This window comes from Tamandua tetradactyla, chromosome 17 (genome assembly GCF_023851605.1).
Source record: "Tamandua tetradactyla isolate mTamTet1 chromosome 17, mTamTet1.pri, whole genome shotgun sequence".
Lineage (NCBI taxonomy): Eukaryota > Metazoa > Chordata > Mammalia > Pilosa > Myrmecophagidae > Tamandua > Tamandua tetradactyla.
Window position 1 is genome coordinate 78,258,352 of NC_135343.1, and position 22,208 is coordinate 78,280,559.

General features: G+C 37.0%; 1 protein-coding gene across 4 annotated transcripts in view; it reads left to right on the forward strand.

The window, feature by feature from the left end:
* Positions 1 to 22,208, forward strand: part of TTC27 (tetratricopeptide repeat domain 27) — a 312,437-nt gene that overhangs the window by 184,297 nt on the left and 105,932 nt on the right. For all 4 annotated transcript variants that reach the window (XM_077135030.1, XM_077135029.1, XM_077135028.1 and 1 more), the window contains one exon: positions 1,012 to 1,107. In XM_077135030.1, coding sequence (XP_076991145.1) covers positions 1,012 to 1,107 — 96 coding nt within the window. The remainder of the gene's footprint in view (positions 1 to 1,011; positions 1,108 to 22,208) is intronic.

A 22,208-nucleotide genomic window follows, 5' to 3' on the forward strand; every position in this document is an offset into this window, starting at 1 on the left:
GCTTTGACCAGGTTCACCTGAGCTGGGGGCCTATTTTTAGTAGTCAGAATTTGTTAATTAATTCCACAATTGGTGTTTAGTTGGGCTCAGCCCCTGCTGCTGGTAAAGTTTCTTTCCTTTCCCCTCTGGGAAGCAGCCTGTGGGGGGGGGGTGGCGGCTGCCACAGCTTGGAGAACTCACGGTTCTGGGGGTCTTGCATCCAGTCCAACTGGTCCAGACTGGGGTACTGTGTGTGTCCGGTCACTGACATGGGTGGATCCAGGAGCTGTTCTGTACAGTTTTTGGTTATTTAGTAGTAGTTCTGGAGAACAACTAAAATGCGCACATTGCTAAGCCACCATCTTGGCCTGGAAGCGATGGTTTACTTCTTGATGTAGTTTGTGAGAGGTCAGTGGTTCACTACCAGTGCAGGTATTTCAGTATACCATGGCTTCTTCAGTGTGTGTAGCTTGCAGTGCCCACAAGCACTATACCATGCTATCCTATGAGTGAATATCCAGTGTAATAGCTCTGTGTCTGAAGGGGGAGAGAACTTGCTCTCTGTGATCAAATGGACCTAATTTTTTTTTTAACTTCATTCCTGAGAAAATAGTCCTAAATGAAGTTCTTCAAATGTTTTTTTCTCTGATTTGCATTACTAAGTACCATTGTCTTTCCGAGTTAGCTTTACAGATATGAAATAGATATGCTAAAGAACAGCTTTTCATAGAAAAAGTAAAAAGGCTGATCAGTAAAACTAGTTCTTTGATAGAGTTACTATAGGTAATCTCAATTTGAAAGATTATTTTTCTGGTAAATTTTTCATGTGCTTGTTCTTGTAAATGTTGACTAACTTTAAAGTTTTTTAAACATTTAAAGAAATCAAAAAAAATTCATGCATCCCTTTACTAATAAAAATAAATTGAGTTCTTCATTGTTTATATGTACATTCATACAACTTCTATAAAAAGAATCTTGTGTATATTAAAAGTTATTACACATATAGATGCTGATCGTAATATGTGTCCTTAGGCTCTCGCAGACCAGTTTGAAGATAAGACTACTTCTATATTGGAACGCCTGAAGGTATTCTATTGCTGTCAAGTACCACCACACTGGGCCATTCAGGTATTTTGTTGTTATTGTCATTGGGTATGGAAAATTCTTTTCATTAAGAAGGTGAATGACTTCAAAAAAGGTGATTTCTAATTTATGTTTGAACTTGCCTATATTTCAATGAAAAGGATATAAATAGCTAGCTAGGGATTATCAAATTACTTAAAATTGTTGTTTTGATTAAGGTGCTATTGGGCATAAAAATTTTATTAAAGAAATTTAAAAGTAGTTTAAAGAATAATCTTGGAAATTAATAGGGAAACCATTAAAAGCTTCCATTTTCAAAAAAATACTTTATTTATAAAACTCTTCAAAAATGACTTTCTTCTAAAAGATGAACCTTTTAACCAAGTTGTTTACAAAAATATTTTTTAAAACATTTGTTAGGTACTCTGTATTTTGAGATATCCTTATTTACTTTCGGAAGGGTTGAGAATCCTAATGTAGCTCCTAAAACCCCACGTGGGGCTGGGAATTCTGGCCCCCAATCTCCTTGGTATGCCTGGGTTATAGGCATGGTACCCCTAATTTATAAACTTTTAGCATGTAAGGGAACTTAGACACCTGATCCAATTTCTTAATCTTACAGAGATGAATATTGAGGTCTAATGCAATTAGCTATACTTTTCCAGCAGTTGAACTTTTTCCCTGATTTCCTCATATTTAGTCCAGTTTACTGCCTTTCCTAATCCCTTTATTGGTTTGTAATTATACCAGCTAATAACAGCGGACCTTTGCTGTATACTTAGTGTGATGCCTGCATTGTGTTCTGCATTTTAAACATACTATCTTACTTTATTGAATCAACTTTGTGAAATATTTCTGTTTTAGAGATGAGGAAGCTAAGGTTCAGAGAGGTTGAGTAACTATTACACTCTTAGAGCCTCTCACAACATAGAGTCAAATAGTGTAGCCTGAGATTTGTAGATGATTTAGTAACTGTTACTTTAATCAGTTTTCTGTCTTCTCTCTCTCGTGGATTACGCACACAGATAATGATTTAGAATTATAAATGCCCACACATATTCCAGTGTCTCAGATTTTCCCCATTATCGGCTTTCTTAGAGTAGGTTACATTTCTCAGGCATAGGGAAAACTAGGTATATAACACGTTGGTATTCATTTTCTATATGGAAGGATTCTCAGTAAAATATAGGCAAATAAAAAGCTTTGCTATTTCATCTCAAAAGGAGTAGCGTTTTCATGAAGAAGGTGTTAACAGTTGGGATTTTTTGGCATGTTTTGGACTGTGACTTGAGAAATTTATTAAGTGTTTTGTACCACGTGGTTTGTGGTGGATAAATATCTCAGACTCTGAGCTATTATTATGACAAATGTCTGTTGAGGGTGTAACATTTAATCTATGAACAAAAGTTTTAGGGAATTTAAATAATGTTCAAACAGAATTTAGGCTAAATGTTATTAGCCTTGGAAGCTGTGGATTTTAAGTTCCCTGGACAGTTCAATAAAATCCTCTTTCATTAAAAAGTTAAATCATTTTATTTTTTACATTGTAAGAAGTAATCAGATCTTTGCTCTTATTTTAAAGACCCAGATATAATGGCTTTTTCAGTAAAAAGATATTTAATCTCTGCTCTGCCACTAACTAGCCATATCATCTTGGATGTCACTTCCTTGAAAAGATCAAACTGTTGCATGAGTGTTAAATGTAGTCCTATTCCTACATGCTATGTCCGGTTTTTTTTAAGAAATCCAATCAAATATTATAATGCAGCTGAATCCTCCAATATTTCATGAAATACTACCACCCTTTTATTATTTTTAATTTAACTTTTTATCATGGTAAATTTCAAATATATATAAAAGTGAAGGGAATATAATGAACACCCATGTATGTTCATTTATTTTGAAAATATATTAATTTACAATTTTTAGGAATCTTTTATTTTACTTTTTAATTTTGGCAGTCCTGGATCTTCCATAAGTTGTAGCTGAATTCAAGTATGCATTAAATTTTGAGAGTAGTAAAATATATTAAGAAAAAAACGACATAGCATTACTAATACGAAACTATTCCTTATTCAAGAACCTCACCAATTTTTTTTTAACCTTTCTGAGATATTTCTTTTTTATTCCAGCATGACAGGCCATTTATTAAATCACAGTATATTTATTTTTGAATATATACATTTATTTAACCTTTACTACTCCTACCCCAACTTGCCTCCTTTTATCTGCCAAAGCATGGAAATTAGGAGCGAAGAATATGCTTAAAACAAATTTACGTAGACATGGGTGAGAAACAGCTGAGATACTCCCATGACTTTGATTTGTGGAATGTAATGTGTTTTGTATATGAACACTAATATACGTCAGCCCTAATGCATAGACTTTATGTTGCCTGTATTGGCTGCTTGGAATCCTTTTTTATTGATTAAATGGTATCTCATTACAGTTTTGATTTGCATTTCCGTGATGCCTGATAATGTTGAGCATCTTTTCATGTGTTTACTGGCCGTTGTATATCTTCTTTGAAGAAATGTCTATCCAAATCTTTTGCCTATTGAAAAGAATTTTTTTGTCTTTTTGGTGTTGAGTTTTAAGAGTTCTTTCTCTATTCTGTAGATTAAACTCTAGTGTGCTATATGGTTTGAAACTATTTTCTCTCATTCTGTAGGTTTTTTCACTTTTTTGATAAGTTCCTTTGATGTGCAAATGTTTTTAATTCTGATAAAATCAAATATATATATATATTTTTCCTTTTGTTGCTCATGTTTTTGGTGTCATATCTAGGAATCCATTGCTAAGTCTCAGGTCATAAAGGTTTGCTCCTATGTTATCTTCTATGGATTTTATTGTTTCAGCTGTTATATTTAGGTCTTTTGTCCATTTTGAGTTGATCTTTGTATGTGATGTGAAAGTAGGGGTCTACCTATTCTTCTGTATGTGGATATCTAACTTTTGCAAAATCATTTGTTGGAGAGAATATTCTTTCCCCACTGCATGAACTTAGTATCTTGTCAAAAATCAACTAGCTATAGATGTGCAGGTCTATTTCTGAACTTTCAATCCTGTTCCCATAATCTGTCTGTCTTTGAGCCAGTACCACCACTGTTTATTACTATCACTTTATAATTCAATCAAAATTGGAAAGTATGAGTCCTCCAACTGTTTTTCTTTTTTCAGGATTATTTTGGGTATTTGAGACCCCTTACAGTTCCATATAAATTTGAAGTTTTCCATTTCTGCAAAAAAGGCTGCATTTAATTTTTATATTACTTTGGATGATAATTACATATTAACAATGATAACTCTGTCCATGAACATAGGATGTCTTTAATTTTTTTCTGCAATGTTTTGTAGTGTTCAGTGTATATGTTTTGTGTTCTTAGTTAAATTTATTCCTAGATATTTTATTCTTTTAGATGCTATTGTAAATGGAATTTTTTTAATATCCTGTTCGGATTATTCATTGCTGGTGTATAGGAGCTCAGTTTTTTTGAGTGTTGACCTTGTACCCTGCCATTTTGTAGCTGTAATAGTTTTCTTGAGGGTACCTTTGGTTTCTCTACATATGTGATCATGCCATCTGCAAATAGAGATAGTTTAACATTTTCCCCTCTGTTCCAGTTTGTGCTGTTGTATACCCCAGAAAAGCCATATTCTTTACTCTTGCTTTAGTACTGTTGGGTGGGATCTTTTTGATTAAGTTGTTTCCATGCAGATGTGACCCACCTAACTGTGGGTGGGACCTTTTGATTAGGTGGTTTCCATGGAGATGTGTCTCCACCCAGGGTTACTTCCTGGAGTCCTTTAAGAGGGAGCTGTTTTGGAAAAAGCTTTAGAGCCAACAGGAGACACAGACATTTGGATATGCAGGAAGAAAATACCCTTGGGGAAGCTGTTTGCAATGGGAAGCCTTATGAAATGGAAGCCAAAGACTGCAGCAGATACCAGCCACATGCCTTCCCAGCTGACAGAGGTGTCCTGGTCAGCGTCATCCTTTCTTGACTTAAGGTAACGGGTGTCTTAATTTGGACATTTTCATGGCCTTAGAACTGTGAACTTGCAGCTTAATAAATTCCCTTTTTAAAAGCCATTCTGTTTCTGGTATATTATATTCCAACAGCTTTAACAAACAAATATACTTTCCAGTTAGGATTCCTTTAATTTTCTTTGCCTTGCCTAACTGCTCTGGCAAGAACTTCTGGTGCAGTATTGAATAGCAGGAGTGAAAGCAGGCATCTTTTCTCATTCCTTATATTAGGGGGAAAATTTTAAGTCTTTCAGCATTGAATGTGATGTTAGCTGTGGGTTTTCATAAATGGTCTTCATCATGCTGAGATAATTCCCATTATTCTTACTTTTCTGAGTGTTTCATCAAGATAAATGTTGGATTTTGTCAAATGCCTTTTCTGCATCTATTGAGATAATCATGTGGGGTTATTTGCATCATTCTATGTATGTAATGTATTACATTGGTTAATTTTCATAGGTTGAATTATCCCTGTATTCCTGGGTTGAATCCCACTTGGTCATGGTGTATAATCTTTTTTAATCTGCCATTGGATTAGGTTTGCTATTATTTCTTTAATGATTTTTACCACTATATTCATAAGGGAAATTGGTCTATAATTTCTTTTTTTGTGATGTCATTATCAGGCTTTGGTATCAGAGTAATGCTTGTATCAAAGGATGAATTAGAAAGAACAAGTTTCCTCCTCTTGAATTCTTTGGAAGTGTTTGAGAAGAATCATTATTAATTCCTGTCTAGATGATTGGTGGTATTCACCCATGTAGCCATCAAACCTAGACTTTTCTTTGGTGGAAGGTTTTTAAATTTTTGATTCAATCTCTGTACTTATTAAAGATTTGCTGATGTTTTCTATTTCTTCTTGAGTCAATTTAGGTAATTGATATATTTCTAGGAATTTTTCCTTTTCTTCAAGGGTTATCTAGTATGTTTGCTGTTTTGAGTTTCCTAGCTGCTAAAACAAAGGATTGGCTTAAACAGTGAGAATTCATTGGCTTATTGTTTTGAAGCTAGGAGAATTCCAAAATCAAGGCATCAGCACGTGAGTGATTTCTCCCTGAAGATTGTGGTATTCTGGGGCTGGCTTTGCCAGTCCTTCGGTCCTGGTCTTTTCTTTCATGTCACAGCTGGAAGACTGTGGCATTCTGGGCTGGCTTTGCCGGTCCTTTGGTCTTGGTCTTTTCTGTCATGTGATAGTGCACATGGCAGCATCTACTTTTGCTTCCTGGTTTCATTGAGTTTCAGCTTCTTACTGCTCCCTGTGGCTTTTCCCTCTGACTTTCACTCTACTTATAAAAGACTCTTGTAATCAGATCAAGTCCCATCCTCATTCAGTTGGGCCACACTTTAACTGAAATAACGTCTTGAAGATATCTTATTTACAATGGTTATAAACTTTCCAGAATGTGGTTCAAGACCAAGAACATGTCCAAAGTAGGGTAACTATTCAATCCACCACAATGGTATACAATTATTCATAATACTTTCTTAATAATCCTTTTTATTTCTCTAAGGTCAGTAGTGATGGCACCATTTTCCTTTCCAGCTTTGGTTATTTGCATTTTTTTCTCCTGTTAGTCTAGTTACCATTTTTCTTTCCAGTTTTAGTTACTTACATCTTTTCTCTTGTTAGTCTCGTTACCATTTTTCTTTCCAGTTTTAGTTGCTTACATCTTTACTCTTGTTAGTCTAGTTACCATTTTTCTTTCCAGTTTTAGTTATCTACATCTTTTCTCTTTTTTTTCTCTTGTCAGTTTCATTGATTTTTTTTTTTCAAAGAACCAACTTTTTGTTCTGTTTATGCTCTCAATTGTTTCTCTGTCATTTTGGTTTGCTAAAGCAGCTGAAATGCAATATACCAGAAATGGACTGGCTTTTAACAATGGGGATTCATTAGTTTACATATTTACAATTCTAAGCCATGAAAATATAACAATTAAGGCATTAATAAGATGATACCTTCTCTGAAGAAATGCTGATGGCATCCGGGGTTCCTCTGTCACGTGGTAAGGCATATGTCCAGTATCTGCTGATCCTTCTCTCCCAGATTTCGTTACTTTTGGGTTCTGATTCTTTCAGTTTCTGTTGGGGCTTGCTTCTTTGGGTATTACTCTCTCTTCAAGCTCTCTCAAGTTTTCTGTCTTTTATCCTTTCTCATAAAGGGCTCTAGTAAAGGATTAAGACCCACCTTGAATGGAAGAGGTCGCATCTCATTTGAAACAAGTTAATCAAAAGATCTCACCCACATTAGGTTTGCCCCCACAGGGATGTATTAAAAGAACATGGCCTTTTCTAAGGTACAAAACAGCTTCAAACCTGCACATCTGTTCTCTGTTTCATTTACTTCTTCTCTAATCTTAATTATTTCCTTTACTCTTCTAACTTTGGATATACTTTGCTCTTGTTTTTCTAGTTCCTCAAGATGTAATTGAGGTTATTAGTTTCTTAAAACAGACATTCAGAGCTATAAATTTCCCTCTGAGCACTGCCTTTTCTGCATCCCATAAATATGGGTATATTTTCTTTTAGTTTTCATTTGTCTCTAGTATTTTCTAATTCCCCTGGTAATTTTTTTCTTTAACCCATTGTTTAAGAGTATACTGTTTAATTTCCACATATTTGTAAATTTTCTACCTTTCCTTCTATTATTGATTTCCAGCTTCTTTCTGTTATAGTTGGAGAAGTTACTTTTTAGGATTTCGGTACTTTAAAATGTATTTCGACTTCTCATGTACTCTAACATAGTCTGTCCTAGAGAATGATCTGTGTGCACTTGAAAACAATATATATTCTGCCATTGTTGAATGAGGAGTTCTGTATATGTTGGTTAGATACAGTTGGTTTACAGTGTTGTTCAGGTCCTCTCTTTCCTTATTGATCTTCTGTTTGAATGTTCTACATAGTGTTGAAAGTGAGGTATTAAAATATCCAACTATTATTGTAAACAATCTATTTCTCTCTTCAGTTCCGTCATCCCTTGCTTCATTTTGGCACTTTGCTGTTTGGTGCATATATGTTTATGATTGTTGAATCCTCCTGTTAAATTGACCTTTTAGAGCTAATTCATGTCTTTCTTTGTCTTTGGTAATAGTTTTTTACCTAAATCTTGTTTTGTTACTTCTTTCATATTGCAGCTCACTCTCTGCTTTGATTACTAATGCATGAAATATTTTTCCCATCCTTTCACTTTCAGCTTATTTACATCTATTGATGTAAGATAGGTCTCTCTCTTTTTCTTGATTAGAGAAGTTGTGGATTTATAGAACAATTATGCATACAAAATAGGATTCCGTATACCACACTATTATTAACAATTTGGCTTGTTGTGAAACATGTGTTACAATTGATGATAGCGCATTTTTATAATTGCACTATTAACTATAGCCATGGTTTAACTTAAGGTATACTATTTTTGTAGTGTTCCAAGAACTTTTTAAAACTAATTATTCTGTTACCATATATATAATTGGACATTTCCCCTTTTAATAACAGTCGGGTATATATTTCAGTGCGGTTAATAATGTTCACAATATTGTGCTACCATCACCACCATTCATATAAGATAGGGCAATTGTAAACAGGATATAGGTCATCATGTTACTTTATCCACCCTACCAACCTCTGCCTTTTGATTGGAGAGTTTAATCCATTACGTTTAGGGAAATTGTTAATATGACAAGATTTACTTTTGCCATTTTGCTAATTGTTTTTTGTACGGTTTATGCCTTTTTGTCCTTCCTTCCCCCCATTACAGCTTTCTTTTTTTGGGGGGGAGAGTGCATGGTCTGGAATCAAACCCAGGTCTCCCTCATGGAAGCCACCACTGAACCACCATAATCTTTTATTATACATGTTTCAAATCAGTTATCCTTTCCCTTTTTTTTTTTGCATGGGCAGGCACCAGGAATCGAACCTGGTCTCCAGCATGGCAGGCGAGAATTCTGATACGAAGCCACCATCACACCACCCTACCCTTTCCTTTTGTCTAGAATCTCATACTTTTTTCTTTATGTTTACCAAAGGAATTACATTTTAATATACTAAATCTATTAATTTAGTTTGTATTGATTCCAACTTGACTTCAAAAGTGTACACAGCCTCTCTTTCTCCGCCGCGCGGTCCCCACGCCCCGCAGCAGCCGACGCGCCCACCCTCCTCCCCCCTCTTCCCCCTCCTGCTCCGGCGGCTCTGCAACCACCACGGTGCCCTCTTCCACCTTCACCGACTCCTCCGCCACCAGTCTCGACAGCCTTGCCGCCCTCACCTTTCCTCCTCCAGAACAGCTGCTGGGGGAGTGGAGACGGTGCAGAGCAGCTCCCGGAGCCACGACGGAGATCAAAGGGACAGCATACCCCATCCTGGAACGGCTGACTGTCTGGGAGAACCAGCTCCAGTGAGAACACCGAGGGACGCGGGCTTTCCTGGGCGGGACGGCAGGCGACCGGAGTCCCTCCCTTCCTCCTTCCCAGGCCAGCTGGCAGAATTGGGCAGGCGGTCCCCTCAGGCCGTGGCGGCTGGCGTCCCCACCACGCGAGGCCCCCCAGACCAACTGAAAGAGTTGGGTCGGAAATCCCCAGACCGCGGAGAACGGTGACCAGGAGATCCCTTCCAAACGCGTGACTCCCCGATCCGCCTGGGAACAGTGCACTCTCCCGGGCTGCAACAGCTGGCGCCCTTCTGCCACGCTTGGCGTCCCAGGCCGACTAGGAAATTTGGTCGGGCACTCTCACGTGCTGCGGCGGCCGGCGACCCTCCCCGCGTTCGGACCCCCGGGCCGGCTGGCACTCTTCCAAGACGCTTCGGCTGAGAAACCTCCCCTACGGCGAGAGTTTTCCAGAGTTAAAGGACCCACAGCAACTTTTACTGCTGGATCCCATAGACAAACGTGTGCCACGAGCGCCACCTACTGGGCAGGATAAGAAAAACAGAACCCAGAGATTTCACAGAAAAATCTTACAACCGGTGGGATCCATCACTCAGGGAAATCTGACTAAATGCCCAGACGCCAGCAAAAGATAACGGATCACGCTCAGAAAATTGAAAATATGGCCCAGTCAAAGGAACAAACCAATAGTTCAAATGAGATACAGGAGCTGAAACAACTAATGCTGAATATACGAACAGAAATGGAAAACCTCTTCAAAAACGAAATCGATAAATTGAGGGAGGACATGAAGAAGACATGGGCTGAACATAAAGAAGAAATAGAAAAACTGAAAAAACAACTCACAGAGCTTATGGAAGTGAAGGATAAAGTAGAAAAGATGGAAAAAACAATGGATACCTACAATGATAGATTTAAAGAGGCAGAAGATAGAATTAGTGATTTGGAGGATACAACATCTGAATTCCAAAAAGAAACAGAAACTATCCGGAAAAGAATGGAAAAATTTGAACAGGGTATCAGGGAACTCAAGGACAATATGAACCGCACAAATATACGTGTTGTGGGTGTCCCAGAAGGAGAAGAGAAGGGAAAAGGAGGAGAAAAACTAATGGAAGAAATTATCACTGAAAATTTCCCAACTCTTATGAAAGACCTAAAATTACAGATCCAAGAAGTGCAGCGCACCCCAAAGAGATTAGACCCAAATAGGCGTTCCCCAAGACGCTTATTAGTTAGAATGTCCGAGGTCAAAGAGAAAGAGAGGATCTTGAAAGCAGCGAGAGAGAAGCAATCCATCACATACAAGGGAAACCCAATAAGACTATGTGTAGATTTCTCAGCAGAAACCATGAAAGCTAGAAGACAGTGGGATGATATATTTAAAATACTAAAAGAGAAAAACTGCCAACCAAGACTCCTATATCCAGCAAAATTATCCTTCAAAAATGAGGGAGAAATTAAAACATTCTCAGACAAAAAGTCACTGAGAGAATTTGTGACCAAGAGACCAGCTCTGCAAGAAATACTAAAGGGAGCACTAGAGTCAGATACAAAAAGAAGAGAGAGGTATGGAGAAGAGTGTAGAAAGAAGGAAAATCAGATATGATATATATAATACAAAAGACAAAATGGTAGAGGAAAATATTATCCAAACAGTAATAACTCTAAATGTTAATGGACTGAATTCCCCAATCAAAAGACACAGACTGGCAGAATGGATTAAAAAACAGGATCCTTCTATATGCTGTCTACAGGAAACGCATCGTAGACCCAAAGATAAATACAGGTTGAAAGTGAGAGGTTGGGAAAAGATATTTCGTGCAAATAACAACCAGAAAAGAGCAGGAGTGGCTATACTAATATCCAACAAATTAGACTTCAAATGTAAAACAGTTAAAAGAGACAAAGAAGGGCACTATATACTAATAAAAGGAACAATTAAACAAGACATAACAATCATAAATATTTATGCACCGAACCAGAATGCCCCAAAATACGTGAGGAATACACTGCAAACACTGAAAAGGGAAATAGACTCATATACCATAACAGTTGGAGACTTCAATTCACCACTCTCATCAATGGACAGAACATCTAGACAGAGGATCAATAAAGAAATAGAGAATCTGAATATTACTATAAATGAGCTAGACTTAACAGACATCTATAGGACATTACATCCCACAACAGCAGGATACACCTTTTTTTCAAGTGCTCATGGATCATTCTCAAAGATAGACCATATGCTGGGTCACAAAGCAAGTCTTAACAAATTTAAAAAGATTGAAATCATACACAACACTTTCTCGGATCATAAAGGAATGAAGTTGGAAATCAATAATAGGCGGAGTGCCAGAAAATTCACAAATACATGGAGGCTCAACAACGCACTCTTAAACAACAAGTGGGTCAAAGAAGAAATTGCAAGAGAAATAAGTAAATACCTAGAGGCGAATGAAAATGAAAACACAACATATCAAAACTTATGGGACGCAGCAAAGGCAGTGCTAAGAGGGAAATTTATTGCCCTAAATGCCTATATCAGAAAAGAAGAAAAGGCAAAAATACAGGATTTAACTGTCCACTTGGAAGAACTGGAGAAAGAACAGCAAACTAATCCCAAAGCAAGCAAAAGGAAAGAAATAACAAAGATTAGAGCAGAAATAAATGAAATTGAAAACATGAAAACAATAGAGAAAATCAATAAGATCAGAAGTTGGTTCTATGAGAAAATCAATAAGATTGATGGGCCCTTAGCAAGATTGACAAAAAGAAGAAGAGAGAGGATGCAAATAAATAAGATCAGAAATAGAAGAGGAGACATAACTACTGACCTCACAGAAATAAAGGAGGTAATAACAGGATACTATGAACAACTTTACGCTAATAAATACAACAATTGAGATGAAATGGACGGGTTCCTGGAAAGACATGAACAACCAACTTTGACTCAAGAAGAAATAGATGACCTCAACAAACCAATCACAAGTAAAGAGATTGAATTAGTCATTCAAAAGCTCCCTAAAAAGAAAAGTCCAGGACCAGACGGCTTCACATGTGAATTCTATCAAACATTCCAGAAGGAATTAGTACCAACTCTCCTCAAACTCTTCAAAATAATCGAAGTGGAGGGAAAACTACCTAATTCATTCTATGAAGCCAACATCACCCTCATACCAAAACCAGGCAAAGATATTACAAAAAAAGAAAACTACAGACCAATCTCTCTAATGAATACAGATGCAAAAATCCTCAATAAAATTCTAGCAAATAGTATCCAACAACACATTAAAAGAATTATACATCATGACCAAGTAGGATTCATCCCAGGTATGCAAGGATGGTTCAACATAAGAAAATCAATTAATGTAATACACCACATCAACAAATCAAAGCATAAAAATCATATGATCATCTCAATTGAGGCAGAGAAGGCATTTGACAAGATTCAACATCCTTTCCTGTTGAAAACACTTCAAAAGATAGGAATACAAGGGAACTTCCCTAAAATGATAGAGGGAATATATGAAAAACTCACAGCTAATATCATCCTCAATGGGGAAAAATTGAAAACTTTCCCCCTAAGATCAGGAACAAGACAAGGATGTCCACTATCACCACTATTATTCAACATTGTGTTAGAAGTTCTAGCCAAAGCAATTAGACAAGAAAAAGAAATACAAGGCATCAAAATTGGAAAGGAAGAAGTAAAACTATCACTGTTTGCAGACGATATGATACTATACGTCGAAAACCCAGAAAAATCCACAACAAAACTACTAGAGCTAATAAATGAGTACAGCAAAGTAGCAGGCTACAAGATCAACATTCAAAAATCTGTAGCTTTTCTATACACTAGTAATGAACAAGCTGAGGGGGAAATCAAGAAACGAATCCCATTTACAATTGCAACTAAAAGAATAAAATACCTAGGAATAAATTTAACCAAAGAGACAAAAAACCTATATAAAGAAAACTACAAAAAACTGCTAAAAGAAATCACAGAAGACCTAAATAGATGGAAGGGCATACCGTGTTCATGGATTGAAGACTAAATATAATTAAGATGTCAATCCTACCTCAACTGATCTACAGATTCAATGCAATACCAATCAAAATCCCAACAACTTATTTTTCAGAATTAGAAAAACCAATAAGCAAATTTATCTGGAAGGGCAGGGTGCCCCGAATTGCTAAAAACATCTTGAGGAAAAAAACGAAGCTGGAGGTCTCGCGATGCCAGACTTTAAGGCATATTATGAAGCCACAGTGGTCAAAACAGCATGGTATTGGCATAAAGATAGATATATCGACCAATGGAATCGAATAGAGTGCTCAGATATAGACCCTCTCATCTATGGACATTTGATCTTTGATAAGGCAGTCAAGCCAACTCACCTGGGACAGAACAGTCTCTTCAATAAATGGTGCCTAGAGAACTGGATATCCATATGTAAAAGAATGAAAGAAGACCCGCATCTCACACCTTATACAACAGTTAACTCAAAATGGATCAAAGATCTAAACATTAGGTGTAAGACCATAAAGCAGTTAGAGGAAAATGTAGGGAGATATCTTATGAATCTTACAACTGGAGGTGGTTTTATGGACCTTAAACCTAAAGCAAGAGCACTGAAGAAAGAAATAAATAAATGGGAGCTCCTCAAAATTAAACACTTCTGTGCATCAAAGAACTTCATCAAGAAAGTAGAAAGACAGCCTACACAATGGGAGATAATATTTGGAAATGACATATCAGATAAAGGTCTAGTATCCAGAATATATAAAGAGATTGTTCAACTCAACAACAAAAAGACAGCCAACCCAATTACAAAATGGGAAAAAGACTTGAACAGACACCTCTCAGAAGAGGAAATACGGATGGCCAAGAGGCACATGAAGAAATGCTCAACGTCCCTGGCCATTAGAGAAATGCAAATCAAAACCACAATGAGATATCATCTCACACCCACCAGAATGGCCATTATCAACAAAACAGAAAATGACAAGTGCTGGAGAGGATGTGGAGAAAGAGGCACACTTATCCACTGTTGGTGGGAATGTCAAAGGGTGCAACCACTGTGGAAGGCAGTTTGGCGGTTCCTCAAAAAGCTGAATATAGAATTGCCATACGACCCAGCAATACCATTGCTAGGTATCTACTCAAAGGACTTAAGGGCAAAGACACAAACGGACATTTGCACACCAGTGTTTATAGCAGCGTTATTTACAATTGCAAAGAGATGGAAACAGCCAAAATGTCCATCAACAGAAGAATGGCTAAATAAACTGTGGTATATACATACGATAGAATATTATGCAGCTTTAAGACAAGATAAACTTATAGCATGTAATAACATGGATGGACCTAGAGAATATTATGCTGAGTGAGTCCAGCCAAAAACTAAAGGACAAATACTGTATGGTCCCACTGATGTGAACGGACATTTGAGAATAAACTTGAAATATGTCATTGGTAACAGAGTCCAGCAGGAGTTAGAAACAGGGTAAGTTAATGGGTAATTGGAGCTGAAGGGATACAGACTGTGCAACAGGACTAGATACAAAAACTCAAAAATGGACAGCACAATAATGCCTAATTGCAAAGTAATCATGTTAAAACACTGAATGAAGCTGCATCTGAGCTATAGGGTTTTTTTCTTGTTGTTTTTTACTATTATTACTACTTTTATTTCTTTTCTGTATATTAACATTTTATATCTTTTTCTGTTGTGGTGCTAGTTCCTCTAAACCGATGCAAATGTACTAAGAAACGATGATCATGCATCTATGTGATGATGTTAAGAATTACTGATTGGCTCTTTAAGAAAGCCTCAAAGAGAGAAACCATTTCCAGATCCAAGCCCCAGGACCTCTGACTGGATCTCATGAAACTATAGACAATGAAATAAAGAAAATCAAAAGTGTATCACCAGACTTCCTGGAAGATGGCGGCTTAGTAAGACGCGCGGATCTTAGTTTCTTCTCCAGGACACCTACTAGGGGAGTAGAAACGATACAGAAAGCGCCCAAAGCCACAACAGAGATAAAAAAGACAGCGTACCCCATCCTGGAACGGCTGGCTGGCTGAGAGAAGCAGCTCGGGTGAGATCGCCGAGGCGCGCGGGCCTTACCGGGCGGGGTGGCAAGCGGCCGGAGTTACTCCCTTCCCCCTTCCCGGGCCGGCTGGGAGAATTGGAGAGGTGGTCCCCTGAAACCAAGGCGACTGGCGCCCACACCACGCGCAGCCCCCGGACCAACTGAGAGAATTGGATCGGAAACCCCCAGGCCGCGGAGAACGGTGACCCCGTGACTCCCGGGGAACGTGCACTCTCTCGGGCGGGCCGCTGCCGCTGGCGCCCTCCCGCCACGCTTGTTGCCCAGGGCCGACTAGGAAATTCGGATGGGCTCTTTCCCTGGCTGCGGCGACCAGCAACCCTCCCTGCGTTCGGACCCCGGGCCGGCTCAAGCCACTTCGGCTAGCGAACCCCCAGGATGGCGAGAGTTTTCCAAAGTTTAAGGTCCCACAGCACCTTTTACTGGTGGGACCCGCAGACAAACGTGTGCCACGAGCGCCACCTACTGGGCAGGATAAGAAAAACAGAACCCAGAGATTTCACAGAAAAATATTACAACCTTGCTGGGTCCAACACCAAGAGAAATCTGAATAAATGCCCAGATGCCAGCAGCAGAAGATAACTGTCCACACTCAAAAGATTGAGAATATGGCTCAGTCAAAGGAACAAACCAATAGCTCAAATGAGACACAAGAGCTGAGACAACTAATGCTGAATATACGAACAGAAATGGAAAACCTCTTCAAAAATGAAATCGATAAATTGAGGGAGGACATGAAGAGGACATGGGCTGAACATAAAGAAGAAATAGAAAAACTGAAAAAACAAATCGCAGAACTTATGGAAGTGAAGGATAAAGTAGCAAACATAGAAAAAATAATGGATAGCTACAATGATAGATTTAAAGAGACAGAAGATAGAATTAGTGATTTGGAGGATGGAACATCTGAATTCCAAAAAGAAACAGAAACTATAGGGAAAAGAATGGAAAAATTTGAACAGGGTATCAGGGAACTCAAGGACAATATGAACCGCACAAATATACGTGTTGTGGGTGTCCCAGAAGGAGAAGAGAAGGGAAAAGGAGGAGAAAAACTAATGGAAGAAATTATCACTGAAAATTTCCCAACTCTTATGAAAGACCTAAAATTACAGATCCAAGAAGTGCAGCGCACCCCAAAGAGATTAGACCCAAATAGGCGTTCTCCAAGACACTTACTAGTTAGAATGTCAGAGGTCAAAGAGAAAGAGAAGATCTTGAAAGCAGCAAGAGAAAAACAATCCATTACATACAAGGGAAACCCAATAAGATTTTGTGTAGATTTCTCAGCAGAAACCATGAAAGCTAGAAGACAGTGGGATGATATATTTAAGTTACTAAAAGAGTCGTGCCAACCAAGACTCCTATATCCAGCAAAATTATCCTTCAAAAATGAGGGAGAAATTAAAACATTCTCAGACAAAAAGTCACTGAAAGAATTTGTGACCAAGAGACCAGCTCTGCAAGAAATACTAAAGGGAGCACTAGAGTCAGATACAAAAAGACAGAAGAGAGAGATATGGAAAAGAGTGTAGAAAGAAGGAAAATCAGATATGATATATATAATACAAAAGGCAAAATGGTAGAGGAAAATATTATCCAAACAGTAATAACACTAAATGTTAATGGACTGAATTCCCCAATCAAAAGACATAGATTGGCAGAATGGATTAAAAAACAGGATCCTTCTATATGCTGTCTACAGGAAACACATCTTAGACCCAAAGATAAACATAGGTTGAAAGTGAAAGGTTGGGAAAAGATATTTCATGCAAATAACAACCAGAAAAGAGCAGGAGTGGCTATACTAATATCCAACAAGTTAGACTTCAAATGTAAAACAGTTAAAAGAGACAAAGAAGGACACTATATACTAATAAAAGGAACAATTAAACAAGAAGACATAACACTCATAAATATTTACGCACCGAATCAGAATGCCCCAAAATACGTGAGGAATATACTGCAAACACTGAAAAGGGAAATAGACTCATATACCATAATAGTTGGTGGAGACTTCAACTCACCACTCTCATCAAGGGACAGAACATCTAGACAGAGGATCAACAAAGAAATAGAGAATCTGAATATTACTATAAATGAACTAGACTTAATAGACATTTATAGGACATTACATCCCACAACAGCAGGATACACCTTTTTCTCAAGTGCTCATGGATCATTCTCAAAGATAGACCATATGCTGGGTCACAAAGCAAGTCTTAACAAATTTAAAAAGATTGAAATCTTACACAACACTTTCTCGGACCATAAAGGAATGATGTTGGAAATCAATAATAGGCAGAGTGCCAGAAAATTCACAAATACGTGGAGGCTCAACAACACACTCCTAAACAACGACTGGGTCAAAGAAGAAATTGCAAGAGAAATTAGCAAATACCTCGAGGCGAATGAAAATGAAAACACAACATATCAAAACTTATGGGACGCAGCAAAGGCAGTGCTAAGAGGGAAATTTATTGCTCTAAATGCCTATATCAGAAAAGAAGAAAAGGCAAAAATTCAGGAATTAACTATCCATTTGGAAGAACTGGAGAAAGAACAGCAAGCTAACCCCAAAGCAAGCAAAAGGAAAGAAATAACAAAGATCAGAGCACAAATAAATGAAATTGAAAACATGAAAACAATAGAGAAAATCAATAAGGCCAGAAGTTGGTTCTATGAGAAAATCAATAAGATTGATGGGCCCTTAGCAAGATTGACAAAAAGAAGAAGAGAGAGGATGCAAATAAATAAGATCAGAAATGAAAGAGGAGACATAACTACTGACCTCACAGAAATAAAGGAGGTAATAACAGGATACTACGAACAACTTTACGCTAATAAATACAACAATTTAGAGGAAATGGACGGGTTCCTGGAAAGACATGAACAACCAACTTTGACTCAAGAAGACATAGATGACCTCAACAAACCAATCACAAGTAAAGAAATTGAATTAGTCATTCAAAAGCTTCCTAAAAAGAAAAGTCCAGGACCAGATGGCTTCACATGTGAATTCTACCAAACGTTCCAGAAAGAATTAGTACCAATTCTCTTCAAACTCTTCAAAAAAATCGAAGTGGAGGGAAAACTACCTAATTCATTCTATGAAGCCAACATCACCCTCATACCAAAACCAGGCAAAGATATTACAAAAAAAGAAAACTACAGACCAATCTCTCTAATGAATACAGATGCAAAAATCCTCAATAAAATTCTAGCAAATCGTATCCAACAACACATTAAAAGAATTATACATCATGACCAAGTAGGATTCATCCCAGGTATGCAAGGATGGTTCAACATAAGAAAATCAATTAATGTAATACACCATATCAACAAATCAAAGCAGAAAAATCACATGATCATCTCAATTGATGCAGAGAAGGCATTCGACAAGATTCAACATCCTTTCCTGTTGAAAACACTTCAAAAGATAGGAATACAAGGGAACTTCCTTAAAATGATAGAGGGAATATATGAAAAACCCACAGCTAATATCTTCCTCAATGGGGAAAAATTGAAAACTTTCCCCCTAAGATCAGGAACAAGAGACAAGGATGTCCACTATCACCACTATTATTCAACATTGTGTGGAGGTTCTAGCCAGAGCAATTAGACAAGAAAAAGAAACACAAGGCATCAAAATTGGAAAGGAAGAAGTAAAACTATCACTGTTTGCAGACGATATGATACTATACGTCGAAAACCCGGAAAAATCCACAACAAAACTACTAGAGCTAATAAATGAGTACAGCAAAGTAGCAGGTTACAAGATCAACATTCAAAAATCTGTAGCATTTCTATACACTAGTAATGAACAAGCTGAGGGGGAAATCAAGAAACGAATCCCATTTACAATTGCAACTAAAAGAATAAAATACCTAGGAATAAATTTAACTAAAGAGACAAAAAACCTATATAAAGAAAACTACAAAAAACTGCTAAAAGAAATCACAGAAGACCTAAATAGATGGAAGGGCATACCGTGTTCATGGATTGGAAGACTAAATATAGTTAAGATGTCAATCCTACCTAAATTGATTTACAGATTCAATGCAATACCAATCAAAATCCCAAAAACTTATTTTTCAGAAATAGAAAAACCAATAAGCAAATTTATCTGGAAGGGCAGGGTGCCCCGAATTGCTAAAAACATCTTGAGGAAAAAAAACGAAGCTGGAGGTCTCGCGCTGCCTGACTTTAAGGCATATTATGAAGCCACAGTGGTCAAAACAGCATGGTATTGGCATAAAGATAGATATATCGACCAATGGAATCGAATAGAGTGCTCAGATATAGACCCTCTCATCTATGGACATTTGATCTTTGATAAGGCAGTCAAGCCAACTCACCTGGGACAGAGCAGTCTCTTCAATAAATGGTGCCTAGAGAACTGGATATCCATATGCAAAAGAATGAAAGAAGACCCACCTCTCACACCCTATACAAAAGTTAACTCAAAATGGATCAAAGATCTAAACATTAGGTCTAAGACCATAAAACAGTTAGAGGAAAATGTAGGGAGATATCTTATGGATCTTACAACTGGAGGCGGTTTTATGGACCTTAAACCTAAAGCAAGAGCACTGAAGAAGGAAATAAATAAATGGGAACTCCTCAAAATCAAACACTTTTGTGCATCAAAGAACTTCATCAAGAAAGTAGAAAGACAGCCTTCACAATGGGAGACAATATTTGGAAATGATATATCAGATAAAGGTCTAGTATCCAGAATTTATAAAGAGATTGTTCATCTCAACAACAAAAAGACAGCCAACCCAATTACAAAATGGGAAAAAGACTTGAACAGACACCTCTCAGAAGAGGAAATACGGATGGCCAAGAGGCACATGAAGAGATGCTCAATGTCCCTGGCCATTAGAGAAATGCAAATCAAAACCACAATGAGATATCATCTCACACCCACCAGAATGGCCATTATCAACAAAACAGAAAATGACAAGTGCTGGAGAGGATGCGGAGAAAGAGGCACACTTATCCACTGTTGGTGGGAATGTCAAAGGGTGCAACCACTGTGGAAGGCAGTTTGGCGGTTCCTCAAAAAGCTGAATATAGAATTGCCATACGACCCAGCAATACCATTGCTAGGTATCTACTCAAAGGACTTAAGGGCAAAGACACAAACGGACATTTGCACACCAATGTTTATAGCAGCATTATTTACAATTGCAAAGAGATGGAAACAGCCAAAATCTCCATCAACAGAAGAGTGGCTAAACAAACTGTGGTATATACATACGATGGAATATTATGCAGCTTTAAGACAAGATAAACCTCTGAACCATGTAATAACATGGATGGACCTAGAGAATATTATGCTGAGTGAATCCAGCCAAAAACTAAAGGACAAATACTGTATGGTCCCACTGATGTGAACGGACATTCGAGAATAAACTTGAAATATGTCATTGGTAACAGAGTTCAGCAGGAGTTAGAAACAGGGTAAGACAATGGGTAATTGAAGCTGAAGGGATACAGACTGTGCAACAGGACTAGATACAAAAACTCAAAAATGGACAGTACAATAATACCTAATTGTAAAGTAATCATGTTAAAACACTGAATGAAGCTGCATCTGAGCTATAGGTTTTTGTTTTGTTTTGTGTTGTTTTGTTTTGATTTTACTATTATTACTTTTATTTTTTTCTCTATATTAACATTCTATATCTTTTTCGGTTATGTTGCTAGTTCTTCTAAACCAATGCAAATGTACTAAGAAATGATGATCATGCATCTATGTGATGATGTTAAGAATTAATGATTGCATGTGTAGAATGGTATGATCTCTAAATGTTGGGTTAATTTCTTTTTTTCCGTTAATTAAAAAAAAAAAAGAGAGAGAAGGGATAATTGGAGATGAAGGGATACAGACTGTACAACGGGACTGGATATAAAAACTCAGAAATGGACAGCACAATACTACCCAATTGTAATGCAATTATGTTAAAACACTGAATGAAGCTGCATGTGAGGTATAGGTTTTTTGTTTTTGTTTTTTTTTCTTTCTATTATTGTTTTAATTCTTATTCTGTTGTCTTTTTATTTCTTTTTCTAAATCGATGCAAATGTACTAAGAAATGATGAATATGCAACTATGTGATGTTATTAAGAATTACTGATTGTACATGTAGATTGGAATGATTTCTAATTGTTTTGTTAATTCTTTTTTTAATTAATAAAAAAAAATTTAGTACAAAAAAAACATAAATAAAAAAAAAAGAATTACTGGTTGCATATGTAGAATGGTATGATTTCTAAATGTTGGGTTAATTTCTTTTTTTTTCTTTTTTTTCTTTCTTTCCATTAATAAAATAAAATAAAATAAATAAAAAAGTGTAACATACAGAGATTCTATATTTCTCCATCCCTCATTTTTAATGTTTTTCATGCCACAGACTACATCTTTATTCATTGTATGCCCAGTAACAAGGATTTATGCTAGTTTTTTATTCATTTGAATCTTCATTCTTGTCAGAAGTAAAAGACAGCATTACAAATGAAAACTGAAAAAATACTGGCATATATCTTTACCTATATTGTTACTTATATTGGAAATCTTTATTTCTTCAGCCAGCTGTGAAATACTGT